A 16136-nucleotide genomic window follows, 5' to 3' on the forward strand; every position below is an offset into this window, starting at 1 on the left:
AAAGACTTCCAGAGAACAAAGCCAAGCCCCAGGCCAGGGCCTGGCCGCTCCCAGATCCCTAACACCCGCACCTGCGAAGTGCCGAGTTCCCAGCCCCACGGACTCTGCCACCCCCAGCTCTGGAGCTGGAAGGACCACTCAACTGCTTTGAGCTCAGATCGTGCTCCTTTGGCTGAAGGGAGACACCCAGACCCCTGTGGGGTCCCGACCACCGTCCCAGGACACAGGTGCATCTATTTTACCACATGCACCTGCATGCGTTTTCCAGACCATCTGCAGGGAGCACCTGATCTGATTCTACATCCAGAAACAGGCACCAGGCCCGGCACCTGGCCCGTCGGGGGCACTTAGAAAATGCGCTGTGTGATGGAGACCCTGAGATTCACGTGGAAGGCATGACATTTATGCGTGTTTTGTCAGCAAATCACACAGCATCCACATGCAATAAGCAGAAACAACAGCAGACGCCGGGAGAGAGATTGGAGGAGATCACACAATTCACGGGGCACCTTTTAATTTCCCGCCCTCGGTTCTGGTCAGAGAAAAGGGGAACCAGGGAGGGGCCCCAAAGATCTAAACCATATTATTAAAAACACAGAGTTAACTCTTAAAACACAACAAGCCATTCTCTCTATTGCCCATCAGACAGTCACAAAACCTGACCCTGCGTCAGGCCACGGAGAAAACCACGGCGCACTGCAAAGATTCTTTTCGGAAAAATGAAGCTCACGGTTTTCAAGCTGACCCCGCCACTCAGCAGATGGCCGGACCGAGACCTTCATCTGTCCCTCCACACATCTGGGTGCTTCTCAGAGGATGGGACTCCCCCCCCAGCCCCCCACTGGTGTAAAGGCTTAAGGCTGAAAGGCAAGTAGCTCAAAGTGACATTAGCAGTCAACCTCGTAAAGAGAAAAGAACACGGCTTCGGGAGCCCACGACGGGGGGGCCTGGCCAATTCCTTGCTGCCCACGCCTCAGTCTCCTCCCGTGTGACATGGCAATCGTGACCACAGCAGCAGAAAGGCCTCAGGAGTGTGACCTCTCTGGGCCTCAGCCTCCTTGTCTGTGAAATGGAAGTCATGAGAATAAAGCTCACACTGACCACACCGCCGGCCTCTCCGGATCATGACCTTGGGCAAGGTCTGCTCTGAGCCTCAGTGTTTGTCATCTGTAAAACGGGGCTCATGGAGGAGTTCCCGCTGTGGCTCTGTGGGTTAAGAACCCAACTCGTATCCGTGAGGCTGTGGGGTCGATCCCTGGCCTCGCTCCGTGGGTTAAGGATCCGGTGTTGCTGTGGCTGTGACGCAGGCTGGTAGCGGCAGCTCCGATTCGACCCCTAGCCTGGGAACTTCCCATATGCCATGGGTGCGGCCCTAAAAAGACAAAAAAATTAAACAAATAAAATGGGGTTAATGGAAATATAACATCAGCCCAGGGGCTCTGGCAAAGGTCAGAGACCATGCAAACCAAGCATCACAAGTGCCAGCCCCACGACGTCACTGTGCACAGCCCGCAGATCGGCCACTGCGCTGATGTTAAGAAAACTGCTTCTCCGGGCCCCTTCCTTAGACAAGAGATGCCACGCCAGCGAGCCCGGGTGTAGAGTTTCTTCTGGGACCTGCTCTGCAAACCCAGGCCTGCTCCCTGCCTTCTTGGGAACGGAGGAATGCAGGTATTTCCGTAGGCAGCTTGCGTGCAAGCCAGCAGAAGCCTGCCCTGCTGCCATGTCCCTAACCGGCAGAACTGCATTCCTCCCTCGGTGGTCATCTGAAGCCACCGCTGGCAGAGGACACGGTCCGTGATGCCCCACCCCCATATCCAAAAGTAGAGGGGAGGGGAGGGCCCTGGAATCCGCCCCACCCCCCACCCCGTGCCCCCCACGGCAGCCAGCCTGGAGCTGAGGGACAGGACGCAGGCATCATGCCGAAATGAAACCTCTCCTTCCAAACCAAGAAAGGAGTTTCATTTCTCTATTTTCCCCCCACTGAGCTCCTATTATCTCATGTAATCTTCTTAAAAACCCTGCCTCTGAGCAGTTAAATCACCTTGAAAGAACAAAATTATCACTCAATTAGCAATGCTGCCGATGAGCAATTAGTAACATTTCGAGTGTCCAATTAGCACCTCCTTCAATGCAGCTCATTACCTAATTTTGTCCTGCTGGGACTGGCAAGAGCCAGGCCGCCCATCACCACCTCAGGGACCTCGAGCACACGTCGCCCTCGGCCGAGGCTCTAGACAAACCTTGGGGACACCCGAGTCTGTTCTCTGCTCTCTTCTCTCATTAAACAGTCCCGATGTTCAGAGCCGGGATTAGAAACCAACAGTCAGGCCGAGATACTCATGTTTTACACGTGTGAATTCGGCATTTTAGAATCCAAGGGCAAAGGCTGAGTCCCGGAGGCAGACTGGAGCGGGAGCCTTTCCAGATCCCAGGGGCAGGTGGCCAGAGACGCAGGGCTGGAAACGTCCAAGTGAAGGGAACAGAGGTGCCCAGGGTCACCGAGCGGCCTCGGCCAAAGGGAGGGGGCGGGGCTGGGGAGCTCCCGCCCTCCCCCATCTCCCCGCCTCCACAGGGGGCTCAGAAGGCCTTCTCCCCAGCTCACTGGGAAGACGGCACGAGATGCTGGATGAGATGACTGTTGTAAAGGGTCTGACTCGTGTTGGCGCAGGGCAGGGGGCTGACCGGTCACCTTCCTGAGGAACCTGGGCCCGATCAGGAGGTGTTTTCAGAAATCCTGGGATCAGGAGCTCCCGTTGTGGCTCAGCGGGAATGAACCCAATGAGTCTCCATGAGGACATGGGTTCGAATCCCGGCCTCGCTCCATGGGTTAAGGATCCGGCGTTGCCGTGAGCTGTGATGTAGCTTGCAGATGCTGCTTAGCTCCTGAGTGGCTGTGGCTGTGGCCGTGGCGGAGGCCGAGAGCTGTAGCTCCAATTCGACCCCTAGCCTGGGAACGTCCATATGAAGCCTGTGTGACCCTAAGAAAAAGAAAGAAAAAAACCCTGGGCTCATCCACTCACTGATGCACTGGCTCCTTCAACAAACACTCCTGGGGGCTGCGAGTGCCAGGGGCTACTCTTGCCCCTGCAGGCATAGCCCTGAGCAGGACAAACTGGTTCCTCCCCTCATGTTTACACTGCATGTGCAGAGGGGGCCGCTAGGGACTGAGTGTCGCTGTGCCCCTAGAATGCACCTGCTGAAGCCCTAACCCCCACCTCCTGCCGTGGGGTGTGTTAGGAGGTGGAGCCTTTGGGAGGGATTCGGTTTAGAGGAAGTTACACGGGTGGGGCCCTCGTGCTGAGGTCAGTGTGCTCAGAAGAAGAGGGAGCCCTCTGTGTGACGGGGAAGGGCGCTGGGAGCTCCCAGAGGGACCGCGGCTGCTAAGCTGGGAAGAGGGTCCAAACCCAGAGCCCGATCTGCCGACCCCTTGAGCCCAGGCTTCCAGCCTCCAGACCTGCGAGAAGTAAGCATCCCTTGCTTAAGGCGCCCCGTCTGGGGTGTTCTGTTACAGCAGCCTGAGCAGACGAAGACGGGGCCAAGACAGAAAACAGACCCACAAAATAAGCACTACTATGCCAGGTGGTGCTTGGTGATTGGCGGGGGAGGGGACGACGGAGGAGGGAGAGCCCTGCAGGGGTGAGTGGCCCCAGGGCCAGGGACAGCCCCACTGTGGGCTGCCTGATGAGAAACGCTCTGAGGAGGCGACAGTGGAGCCCTGCAGGAAGAAGCCAGACACGCAGAGACGCTTCCAAGCAGAGGGCATCCATGCAGAGGCCCTGAGGCAGCCACGAGCTCAGGCAGCCCAGCAGGCGGAAAGGCCGGAGGTGGGGCAGAAAGAGGCAGTCCTCCCCTCCTTCACGTCAAGAGTCACATTCCCAACCTTTAGCCAGAAGCTCTCAGCGCCAGGAGGGCAAACCTGGGTTCCATGTACAGCTGCCTCCGCTGGCCCCTCACTCCTTTGCCACGACCCCCCCACCGCCCTGTGAGCTCCTCTTTCCCACCCACGCAGGGGAAACGGAGGACTCCCGGCAGGAGCACACGCAGAACCAAAGGTGAGGGCCCCTGCATCCCCTCATCACCACCTGCAGGAGACCCAGCCCCCCAGGAAGACCCAGTTTGGTTGTTACAGGAACAGAAAGAGTGAGCACGTAGCGTGCACAGCTGTGAACTTTAGGGGGCATTTCTGTTACAGCAGCAAGTCTCCCCGGCTGAGACAGATGTCATAGCCAAGTTATATGTCCAAAATGACCTAAGACTGTCCTAAACCAGAGGGATGCATCCTGAGGCCTGGGGAAGCCCCGGGGACACCATAAAACCAGAGGGGCACGAAGGGGTTCGTGGGGAGGTAGAGGGAGGAGGGGCCTCTCCTTAGTGTGGCTCTTGGGTTCAGCTCTGGGTCCCCCCAAATAAGCCCACGGTCCCTCCCACCATTCTGGAATCGCGCAAGCCAGTAACACATCAGGAGCTGGACGGATAAACAGAACAGATTGAGTGTTATCAGAAAAATGTAGGGTTTTTTGTTTTTTTTCCGTGTGCTTTTCTGTATGATGGTGTTTTCTATCACTTGATATTGTTTGGAAACAAAGATGAGATTGGCATAAACAAAACATTGATAAAAAGCCAGAGCGTACTGCACACAGAGGCACCACACATCGGCACGGATAAACCCCACCCCGTGGAAAAAGGCCGTCAATGGTTCGGCCCATTAACCAGGTCGAATCTGGTTTTCACCTACTTCTGCATTCAGACTTTCCACACTGAGCTGGGGGGCCCCGACCCCAGGTCCTCAGCTCCTGATCCCCGACGCCACGGGGCCCTTCTCTCCCTGGCTCCCTCCTCGCTGGCCCTTTCACCCGTGTTAGGCACGATTTTTTGTTGTTGTTGCTCTTTTTGTCTTTTTAGGGCCAAACCTGCAGCATATGGAGGTTCCCAGGCTAGGGGTCGAATCAGAACTGCAGCTGCCGGCCTACACCATAGCCACAGCAACGCAGGATCCAAGCCACGTCTGTGACCTACACCACAGCTCACGGCCATGCCAGATCCTTCACCCACTGATCGAGGCCAGGGATCGAACTGCGTTGTCACCAATATAAGTTGGGTTTGTTACTGCTGAGCCACAACAGGACTCCAGGCACGATTTTTTTTTTAATTAAAGTATAGCTGATTTACGATGTTGTGTCAATTTCTGCTGTACAGCAAAGGGACCCAATCACACCTACAACTCGTTCTTAATTAATTGGTGCCTGATTCCTCCCTGCTCTGGTTTGTAAAATGTCCTCGGATGCCCCTGCAGAGGTCACACGAATAGAAATCGGGTCTCGATTTATCGTGGGTGGGTGTGTTCAAGACCTGCCTCCCAGTCAAGAGGTGCATGTGTGTCCCCCCCGCCCCCAGCTGCCTCCCTCACCCCAGGTGGCTGGGCTGTCCCCTCGTTGCTGCCCAGCCCTCTGCAGGTGCACAGCGGCCAAAGGGACTCTGGCCCCACTTGTAAGGCACAGAGCTGCCGCAAGACTACGTTTTCACCCGGAAAGCAGAGCCCTGGGCGTTCAAAGCTGGAGCTTCCCGAAGGGGACAGAGCCGGAGGGGTGTGGGCCAAGCCTGCCCGTGAAGGGCTGTCAGCAGGGCCAGTCCCTGGCGCATCCCGCCCCCAGGCCCTCCAGATCCCGAGCACAGGCATCTGCACACCAGCCTCCACAGAAGCGTGGTTCCTCAGTGCTCCGGGCTGGCCATGAGGACGTACAGGAGACCCCACCCACGCTCTGGAAGCCTTCAAAGTCTGGGAGGGAGGCAGAGCTGCGCAAAATATCTCACAATTTGAAAGTGATTACGGTGCTTCCTGGTGGCTCAGTGGGCTAAGGACCTGGCACTGTCACTGCTGTGGCACGGGTTCGATCCCTGGCCAGGGAATTTCCACCAAAAACCAAAAAAAAAAAAAAAAAAAAAAATGATTAGGATGGTGAGATGTGGATACACAGACGGGTTCGGGGAGCCAAGAAAAAGGAGAGACCGACTCCAGCTGGCCTGTCCGTCACCGTATCCCCAGCAGCTGGCACAGAGCAAGCTCTAGAGATGCTGGGCAGACAGGTGACGAGAGGATGTGCATGCAGGATGGGGGTGAGGGTGGGAGAGGGGACGGGGGTGAGGAAGGAAGGCCAGACGGGGGCCTCTGTGCGTCTCAGAGAGGGAGAGACGGGGAAGGAATGAAGGGAAGCAAAAGAACAGGGTGGAGGCAGAACAGAGATGGAAGGAAAGCGGGGGAGGGGAGGAGGGCGCCGTCGCTCTGCAGCTGACACGCTTGACTAGGTCATAGCCCAGGACCCCAGGCTGACGGCCAGGTGACACCCGGAGCAGGCCGCTGGGGTTTCTTTGTCTTTGTTTTTTATGGCCACACCTTCGGCACAAGGACGTTCCTGGGCCAGAAGCTGTATCCATGTGACTTGCATCACAGCTGTGGCCACGCCAGATACTTTACCTCACTGGGCAGGGATGGATTTTTTTTTTTTTTTTTTTTTTTTTTTTTGCTTTTTAGCCCCTCACGCACAGCATATGGAGGTTCCAGGCTAGGGGTCATATTGGAACTGCTGCTGCCAGCCTACGCCACAGCCACAGCCACGGGACCCGAGCCACGTCTGCGATCTACAGCACAGCTCACCGCAGCGCTGGATCCTTCACCCACCTTGTGAGGCCAGGGATCAAACCTGTGTCTTCATGGATACTAGTCAGGTTTGCAACCCGCTGAGCCACAGCAGGAACTCCCTGCGGTCAGGCTCTTAACCCACTGCACCACAGTGGGAACTCCTGCTGTTGTGCTGTCTTATGAAGCTGTCAGGAAAGAGCACATGCACCACTCCAGGCTCACGGTTACTGTGGGTGCCAGGTAACCGGGCCACAGAGCGCTTGGGGTGCCCACCAGCCAAAGGGCGAGGGGCCCAGAAGGCTAAGGGTGGGTGGGGGCAGACTCAGTCATGCACCACCCCCTGCGCCCTTGCTGGAAGCGTGGTCCAAGGGGGGCAACGTATAATGTGAGCACATGAGGCTGTGGGCACCTCGATTTGCACACCTCGGCCCTGGATGCCCTCACAGGACCGGAGGCCGGCGGAGCACCGCCCCCACTCCCGGGACCGGCCCGGCCCGGCCCCAGCCATCACCCCCACCCCCGCCGCCGCCACGGCCCCCCTGACAAAACAGCGAGGGAAGATGTGCCCACGTGGGGCCCTGGGTTCAGAGGAGCACAGGGAAGCTGTGCAGAGCAAACGCGGATGGAGGCAGCCGACCGTGGGGTACGGTCCAGTGAGCCCCACTCCCTTAGGGAGATGAGCGAGCCCGGGAGCAGTTAAGAGCAGTGAATTCTTCAGAGCCAGTTAAAAAAGCAATTGTGGACAATGGCATTTGATTCGTAAGATGGGAGGGAAGCTTGCATGTGGCCTTGGTGAAAATCTCTACAGCCCAGCCCTGCGGGTGGACCTGGCCAGGCACTGAGCTGGCCGCCTGGCACCGAGGCGCAGCCAGATAACCCCTCAGGAGTCTACCGCCTGGCAGGGATGCGGGCTGGCGACCCCACATCAGGGGCCAAAATTCCTAAGCCCAGCACCTGACACGCTACCAACCCACTCAGGGAGGCGCCCTGTTTTCCCCATTCAACAGGCTTCAACAGGATCATTTTAACTTACTGGACAGAGAACACAACGAGAAGTCAGCTGACTTTCTTAACATCAGCCCCAGGGTCGGGGCATCGGAGGAGTTTCCTGGTTGTTGATGCCATAAAAAGACGGATGTGACCATCTTCCCAGGCAGCGCTTTCCTGGTTGTGAAGGATCCACAAAATTCCCACAGTGGGATTCTCCAGTCAAGAGTTTGCAGCTCTTCTTTTTTTTATTTGCTCTTTTTTTGCTTTTCAGGGCTGCACCCACGGCATATGGAAGGTCCCAGGTTAGGGGTCCAGTCGGGTACAGTCCACAGTGAGACCCACTTCAAGAGGGGCTGCCAGCCTACACCACAGCTGCAGCAACGTGGGATCCGAGCCTCGTCTGCAACCTACACCACAGCTCATGGCAACACCAGATCCTTAACCCACTGAGCAAGGCCAGGGATCGAACCCTCATCCTCACGGATACCAGTCAGATTCGTTTCTGCTGCACCACAAAGGGAACTCCTTGAGTGCTCTTCTTAAAACAAAAGAAGCTGCATCCACTCACCACACTGCTGAGAAACACACTCTGGAAAAAAACACCCCTTCTGTTGCATTTTTGCTCACACTAGGTACTAGCTTTGGTTCACCTGCTCCCGGCTCCTTTCTAAAAATCTGCCGGCTATTTCAGCTGCCAGGGCACCGAGACAATGACACAGTGCTGATGAAATGCATGTGGGGGAGGTCAAGGACGTGCCGTGGGTCTGCAAAGGTCCCCACTCAAAAGCGTATAAAAGAGAACCACTGGGACACCCACCAGGATGACCTGGCACCGAGGCAGAGTGGCCCCTGGCTCCCCCTGGGCACAGGAAGAAAGAGCAGGAGTGTTGGAGGGAGACGGACTGGGCTCAGATCTCAGCACCTCGGCTCAGCTGGGCCACCCCCAGCCCTCTGCTTCCCCGTGTAAACAGCTCTCTCTCCAGAGCTTGCTGTCAGGTTCAAGCATCTAAGGTGTTCTGAGCGCTGGCTCAGTGATTGGTTGTGGTTGCGCTGCTCCTTGTAGGGGTTGATGAATTACACGTATGGACAGGTGTGTGTATCTCTGCATCACAACCCAGGAGGATGCCAGCATCACATCCCAACTGCGAGTCCTGCCACAGAAACCCACCCTTCAATAACACCTCGCTTTCCAACAGCGAAAAGGCAGGACAAGATGACGGTTAAAAACAAGGGACTCACTGGAGTTCCCGTCGTGGCTCAGTGGTTAACGAATCCAACTAGAAACCATGAGGTCATGGGTTCGGTCCCTGCCCTTGCTCAGTGGGTTAACGATCCGGCGTTGCCGTGAGCTGTGGTGTGGGTTGCAGACGCGGCTCGGATCCCGCGTTGCTGTGGCTCTGGCGTAGGCTGGTGGCTACAGCTCCGATTCAACCCCCAGCCTGGGAATCTCCATATGCCGCGGGAGCGGCCCAAGAAATGGCAAAAAGACAAAAAAAACCAACAACAAGGGATTCACTAAAATATGGCGCAAATGAACCTATCGACAGAACAGAAACAGACTCACACACACGGAGAACGGACTCGTGCATGCCAAGGGGGCAGGGAGGGAGTGGCATGGACGGGGAGTTTGGGGTCAGTAGATGCGAACTATTCCATTTAGAAGGCTAAGCAACGAGGTCCTGCTGTGCAGCCCAGGGAACTCTATCCCACCTCTTGGGATAGAACATGACGGAAGACGATACGAGAAAGGGAATGTGTGTATGTGCGTGACCGGGTCACTTTGCTGTGCGGCAGAAATGGACGCAACACTGTAAATCAACTCTAATAAAAAATTTTAAAAAAACCAAGAGATTCAAACCAGATCCCAACCCGCCATGTGACCGGGTCCAGTTACGCAGCCTCCGGAAACCTCAGCTCCATCATCTGAAAAGTGGGGCTTCATCCAGGAGCCCGGCTCTGTCGGGCGGTCTGAAGACACGCACACGCCACCGTCATCCTCAGATTCCCCTGCCCGACGGCCTGTCGCGGCGCAAGGCGTGCGAGTTATTTGTATTGTTCCTCCAGTGCACAGAACTCCCTCACGCCCTTTGCTTTCTCCGAATGAACTCCGATTTCATAATTCAGCGAGAGCGCCAGCGGCGGTGGCAGAGCGAGCGGCCTGAAGGTGATGGCCCCAGGAATCCCGAAAGGGCAAGCCGGGGAGGTGGGCTCATCGCGCGTCGGCCCCTTGGCCGTGCTCGCAGGACTCCCCCGACGAACTCCTCCGAGAAGGCGAGTCTTAGGGCCTCGTGAGACAGCGGCAGGAACCACCCCACTCCAGGTCCTCAAAACCGGCCGCCTCTGCCTGCTCATTTCACGCCATTCACAGGATGTTGTCCCTTTGAACGAGCATGGTTTCTGGGTGTCAACCGCGAGTCTATTAGCACAGACACTGTGATAATGAATGGAAATTTACATCCTGTGTAATCTCATTAATTGTGCGATCATATCGGTTTTGACAGTTTTAATGCATTACTAACGAAAATAGTCTAATACACGACATTAAAGATCTTATCAAGGTTAATTTGCCTTAAAATGTAGTTACTATGTAATTTTTCACTTCCATTTAGATGCTGTGGTTTAAACACATGGCAATTTGACCCAGAAGGAAAGTACCCACACATTCCCACAGAATCAGAGTGGCCTTCCTCACCTCTCAGGGGGCGAAGGGGAGAGGGGAAATAAGCATGGGATTTAGAACCGCTGGGGCGCGTTTCCAGCTCAGCACATATGTGCTGTGTGACCTTGGGCAGAGTGCTGAACCTCCCCGGGCCTTGAGTTCTTCTTCGCAAAGGGCTGCAGGAATCCCTACCTCGCTGGATCATCATAAGGTGGAAACAGGTGCACAGAAGGCCCAGCAGAGCACCTGGCACCTAGTAGGTACTTTTTATTCTTCTTCGCCGTCACATGCTCAACAGCTGGCACCAGGCGTGGCACGTGGGAAGTCCACTTTCAGTGGATCCAGGGTGGCCAAGGAGACCGCGTTTAAAGAGACAGCTGAACAACATCGACAGACCAGCCAGTGACAATCCAGAGCCAAAGAGAAAGTGGGGGAGGCGGAGGCAGGTGCCCCACCGCAGACAGGGGACCCTGAGTGGCCCCAAGCACAGGACACCCAGAGGCGCTGCCCTGACAGCTTCCCTCAGGCTAAACCTTATCCTAACTCAATTCTATTCAGGAAGCATATATGTCCAGGGCGCAGGGCTGGGCCACGGCTGTCCTCAAGCACTAATTGTTCACGTGTTTATCGGTGAAGATGACGCTACATGACAAGAATGATAATAACCAATATTAATAAAATATCCCTCCTAGGCATGATCTTATCCAGCCCATCAGAAAATATTTACCAAGCACCTGCGACTACACACAGGCTCTACATTAGGTGCTGGGCACGCGGAGCCGAGGGGGCTTGACATGCTCCCTGCCCGTGTGGATTTTCAGGAGGTACGGTAAGTCTGATGACTGCTATGACGGGAAAATACAAGCCGTCACAGGAACTCATGGCAGCAGAGCTGGTGCCCTCAAGATCCAGGAAGACTTCCCTGGAAAAGGGTCATTTATGTGAGGCCGAAGGAGAAGCAGGGTCCGTCCTTCAGGAAGAATAACAAGGACAGATGTGCATGTGCCTAACAGCACAGCCCCAGGGTACAGAAAGCCAAACTGGCGGAACTGGAAAGGGAAAGAGGAAATTCAACAGTCCCGGCTCGAGGTTTCAACACTCCACTTTCAGTAACGCTGAGAACGAGACAGACGATGCCTAGGGATACAGAAGACCTGGTGGACACCAGGGGCCAACTGGACCTAACTGGCATTTATAGAATGTCACTCAACCGCAGCAGCAAACCCATTCTCTGCATGCTGGGTTGTAAAACAAGCCTCAATAAGTATAAAAGCGTTGCAATCACATCAAACACGTTCTCTGACCACAACGGACCTAAGAGAGCACGGGAGAAAGAACGTTAGGAAACCCTCAATATTGGAGAATAAACACCACCTCTCTAAATAACCTACGGATCCAAGAAGAAATCACAGGAGAAATCAGAAAAGATCTCGGACTGAAGGAAAAGGAAACACCAAACATCCCAGTGGGTGGGATGCAGCTAAAGCAGTGTGAGGAGGAAAATTCAGCTTTAAATTTAAATCTTAGAATTTGAAGCATCTAGCTTTAAATGCTTGTATCAGAAAGGAAGAAAAGTCTAAAACCAACCATCGCAGCTCCTCCGCAGGAAGCGAGAAAAAGAAGACCAAACACAAAGTACGTAGGAGGAGGGAAATAATAAAGATCGGGGTGGAAGTGAGTGAAATAGACGAGAGAAGAGCAACAGAAAGACATCTCTGAAACCAAAAGGTGGCTCTTGGAGAAAATCTAATAGAAATAATAAAAAGGTTAGCTAGGCAGACCTTAAAAAAAGAGAAGGCATTGGCCAGAGAAAAGATGGCAGGAGGAAGACGAACAAAGAAGGAAGAAAGTGTTCCAGGCAGAGGAATGAGCTGCAATAAAATCCCAGAGACCAGACAATTGGGGCACCTGCTGACACTCCAGAATCTGAAGCACGGGGTGGGGAGGAGGCTGAGTCTTGCGGCTTTGCCGGTGTGCTGAGGTTCACCCCAAGAGCCACAGGCCATCACATGAAGGTTTTAAGCAAGAAAGAGACATCGCCAGAGGTTTTCACGGCCATTTCATCTCCAAGATGGGAACCTGACTCGACGAGGTCTCGGGACTTGCCTGAGGTCACACGGCCAGCCAGGGGCTTTGCTGGAGCGTGGAGTCAGAGATTTCCATCAAATCATCCTGGACAGAGAGCACCGCAGGGGCAGTCAGGGGACCCCCGAGTCACCACCCATCCCTGATAAATTGCTGGGGCTACTGACAGAGCTCCTGTCAACACGGCACCATTCAGCCTTTCCTGGGCCACATCCTCAGAGGTGTTAGGGATTCAGAACAGGCACCAAGCAGAAATGAATACCAGCCATCTCTGCTCTCTGGAACGTGCTTCTCCAGCCCCCAAGCTCTCCTCTAAAAACCAGGCCCCAGCACGGTCGGGGTGACGTTTTTATCACAAGACAAAAATCCCCACCTACTCAAATTCCTGGAGGAAATTCACAGCGAATGCCCCCCACCCCACCCAGCCAGGGACACAAAGGGGGGCAGAAGAGGCCCCAGGTCCCCCAGGAGCCCAGAGCAGCTGGGAGGGGCCTCAAGAAGGACCACCCTCCCGCCCCCTCCCACAGTGTTGGCATGTTGGGGGCTCTGGATGCCCCCCCCCCAGCTAGAAGGCAGAGCCCAAAGCTTCCAACCCCAGGAACCCCAGTTCAGCGGGACTCCATGGGAAGCGTCCTGACTTGCTGCTTGTGAGGCTAAAGGCTGAGTCAGGAAGTGGGGCCAGGCCTAAGTGGAAGGGGCTTTAATCAGCTTTGCAATGCGGGCATCGTTTCTAAACCGGAGCCCATCCTGCCAACTTCACCTGGCACGGTGCCCCCCTACCTCCTGCGCCATCTGGAAAGAGCTCGCGGATCAAGGGCACATTTCTGCCCCTCATTTCATGTTACTCCTTTGCCGGCAGGTGGCAGGGCCACTAAACTGCTCCGTCTTCTCCTGGTGTAAGGACAGTCGGGGCACCTGTCTCAGTCACCCTCCCCTTCCTCGCCGCCCACAGCCCCGAGGGAGGGGGGTGCCCTCGGCACATCCACTAGAGCTGTTCTGGCCCCCAGCGGCCTAGGCTGGACCAGCTGTACAGAACGGCACCCTGCCCTGCCCCTGTCCAACCTCTTCCTCCCAGCCAGCAGCACAGTAAAAGCCGGGGGTGCAGGGCAAGCGGCCTGGTTTTCCTCCCTTTCTAGAAGGTTCCATGGGATAAGCGAGGCCCAGCCTCCTGGGGGCCCAGTGTCCCCTGAGGACGCTCAGCCTCTACTCCAAGGGCCTGACGACTGGGGACTCTGCAAGGAGCTCACTGGGTCCTCACGCCCCAGGCCCCACCCGTGTCCGACAGTTGATCAGCACTGAGGGACTGCACAGGGCCAGCTGTCTCTGCATGATGGACAGCGCAGGGCAGGGGGTCAGGACCCAGTGTCCAGACCGCACCACCCCAACCCATCACGGCCGTCTTCACCTGCAGGCCTGGGGAGCTGAACATCTGGCGGCCAAATCCTGAATCTCCTCACTAAATCCTCCCAGTGTGTTTCACCCGCAGCCACTAGGAGGTTCCTGGCATTGCCGCTTCCCAGCTGGACCTAGACACCTAACGAGACCCCTTGGGGACACAGGTGTAACAAGGCCAGGTGTTCTGTAAGAGGAGAAGGGCTTTCGTTTTGAATACTGTGGCAGGTACTGGGATGATTAGCCCTGTCTTCCAGATGGGGACACTGAGGCAGGCAGCTGGGAAACAGGTAGAAATGGCCACACCGGGCTTGGCAGCCCTCAAGCTCTGGCTGGGCTGCCTGTCACTTACGTGGGTCAAGTGCTCCCGCAGACGCCTCGTGAGCACCCTTCCCATGCCACGCGCAGGGCTGTGCAGTCACGCCGCGTCACACCCGCCCTGTCCCGGGTATCAGGGCCGCTCTGTCTGCCCCATGTGTGCCAAGGGTGAGGCTCAGACACGTCACAGGCCTCACCTCATGTCACTCAGCTGAGCGAGTGGACGTGCCAGCAGCCAAACAGAGGCCCTCTGGTTGTGAAGTGCCAGATGCCTGGTCCAGGATCGCACACCCACACCCCACTTCGGACGCCCGGACCGTCTGAACCCCTCTGGAGCTCGCACTGCAGTCCCTGCAGGTGCCTGGGCACATCTGCAAATGGCACAGTCAGGTCAGGCTCACGCCTGGCATGATCCTGTTAGCCGGGCAATCCCAGGCGAGACCCGTGGCTTTCTCAGCCTCTATGTCCCTTTGTCCCAACAGGAGAGTCATGTGACGGGAAGAACCTCAGCAGAGGATGGCGGCCAAACATGCAGCGGTTCCCAGCCCCACCCTCGCTTCCGCGCAGGGTCTGCAGGACCCACCCCGCGGCGCTCAGTTCCCAGCGCCCCACGGGCCCTCCCCGCCAGGCTGGCGGCCGAGGCCGCAGACGCCTCCACCGCCAGGGTACCTGCGTCTTCCTCCGGCTTGGCCTCCGCAGTTCACAGCTGAAGACATCACATCCGCTCATGGTAATCACTGCCCACGGCAGCGGCCAACTACCCCCCTTGGGCCATTCTCTAGGCAGATTACTTTACATGAAACTTTATAGGGGACACTTCATTACGCCTGCCTCCGAAATCCCGCGGGGAGGGAAGCCTGGGAAAGGCGGGTGAGCGAAGTCTCGCGAGGCCTGCTCGGGCGCTGAGCCCCAGAAGGATGCGGGGGCTGGGCCAGGGCCCCGCAGGGCAACTTACACCTGAGGCCATCGCATTAGCTCCGTCTCCCACCCCTCCCTGCAGGCCAGCGCCTCCAGGACACCAGGACACAGCCTGGCCTGCGAGACGGCCCCCTCCGAGCGTCCCTACCCCCCACTTCCGCTGGGCTCTCGTTTGCAGAGTGAAGACCAAAGGAATGCAGGCAGCCACATGTCCCCATCGGCTCCACCTATGCCCGCCGTGTAGCTAGAGAGGCCAACTGCAAGATGAACACACAGGGCCTCTTGCTAAAGAATCATTAAGAGAGTTAAGCTGGGAGTTCCCGTCGTGGCGCAGTGGTTAACGAATCCGACTAGGAACCATGAGGTTGCGGGTTCGGTCCCTGGCCTTGCTCAGTGGGTTAAGGATCCGGCGTTGCCGTGAGCTGTGGTGTAGGTTGCAGACGCGGCTCGGATCCCACGTTGCTGTGGCTCTGGCATAGGCCGGTGGCTACAGCTCCGATTCAACCCCTAGCCTGGGAACCTCCATATGCCGCGGGAGCGGCCCAAGAAATAGCAACAACAACAACAACAAAAGACAAAAAAAGACCAAAAAAAAAAAAAAAAAAAAAAAGAGAGTTAAGCTGGCAACAGCCGCATAAGCCAAACGGGGGACCTCCCGGGGTGGGCCCCCTCTGAGTGTGGAGCCCTCCTGAGCATAGGCCCCCCCCCCCCAGCCCAGAGCAGGAACCTGCACAACAGCCCAGTCCGCAGGTGGAGCGGCCCTGGCGATGGACACAGGAAGTCCTCCCTGGAGGCTGGCATCCTGGAGCGACAGGCTTTGGGTCACAGACTCCTCGGCTCTGCCCATCTCCAACCTAGAGAGAGCATTCTGAAAGTCACAGTGAGCCATGCTGGGACAGAGAGCCATCTGCAGGACCAGGAAGGCTTCCTGGAGGAGGGGCCTTGGAGCTGAACTTGGGACAGGTGGGGGGGACATACACTAGAGGGAAGAAGAGCTAAAGGCAGGAACAGAGCAGTGAGTGTGGAAGAATTCAGCAGCTTCCCACAAACGCTCCCAGGAGTCAAGCCCACGCCACTGCCATGCTTCCGCTCAGCAAACATTTCCTACACACAGACGCTGTGCCAAGCCAGGAG

The 16136-nt window shown here is 56.4% G+C and overlaps 1 protein-coding gene across 43 annotated transcripts in view; it reads right to left on the reverse strand.

Annotated features, from left to right (window-relative positions):
* SORCS2 (sortilin related VPS10 domain containing receptor 2) overlaps nucleotides 1–16136 on the reverse strand; it is a 507067-nt gene that overhangs the window by 314418 nt on the left and 176513 nt on the right. For 5 of the 43 annotated variants that reach the window (XM_084971458.1, XM_084971450.1, XM_021100964.2 and 2 more), the window contains exon 1: nucleotides 14754–14943. The exons of the other annotated variants lie outside the window; for them this stretch is intronic. In XM_084971458.1, coding sequence (XP_084827584.1) covers nucleotides 14754–14813 — 60 coding nt within the window. In that variant the 5' untranslated portion in view covers nucleotides 14814–14943. Of the gene's footprint in view, nucleotides 1–14753; nucleotides 14944–16136 lie in introns of those variants that run through there. 43 annotated transcript variants of the gene reach the window in all.

This window comes from Sus scrofa, chromosome 8, assembly GCF_054392235.1.
Source record: "Sus scrofa isolate SSC_HxYL_T2T_F1_AM1 chromosome 8, Sscrofa_HxYL_maternal_Yorkshire_Landrace_v2.0, whole genome shotgun sequence".
NCBI classification, from domain to species: domain Eukaryota; kingdom Metazoa; phylum Chordata; class Mammalia; order Artiodactyla; family Suidae; genus Sus; species Sus scrofa.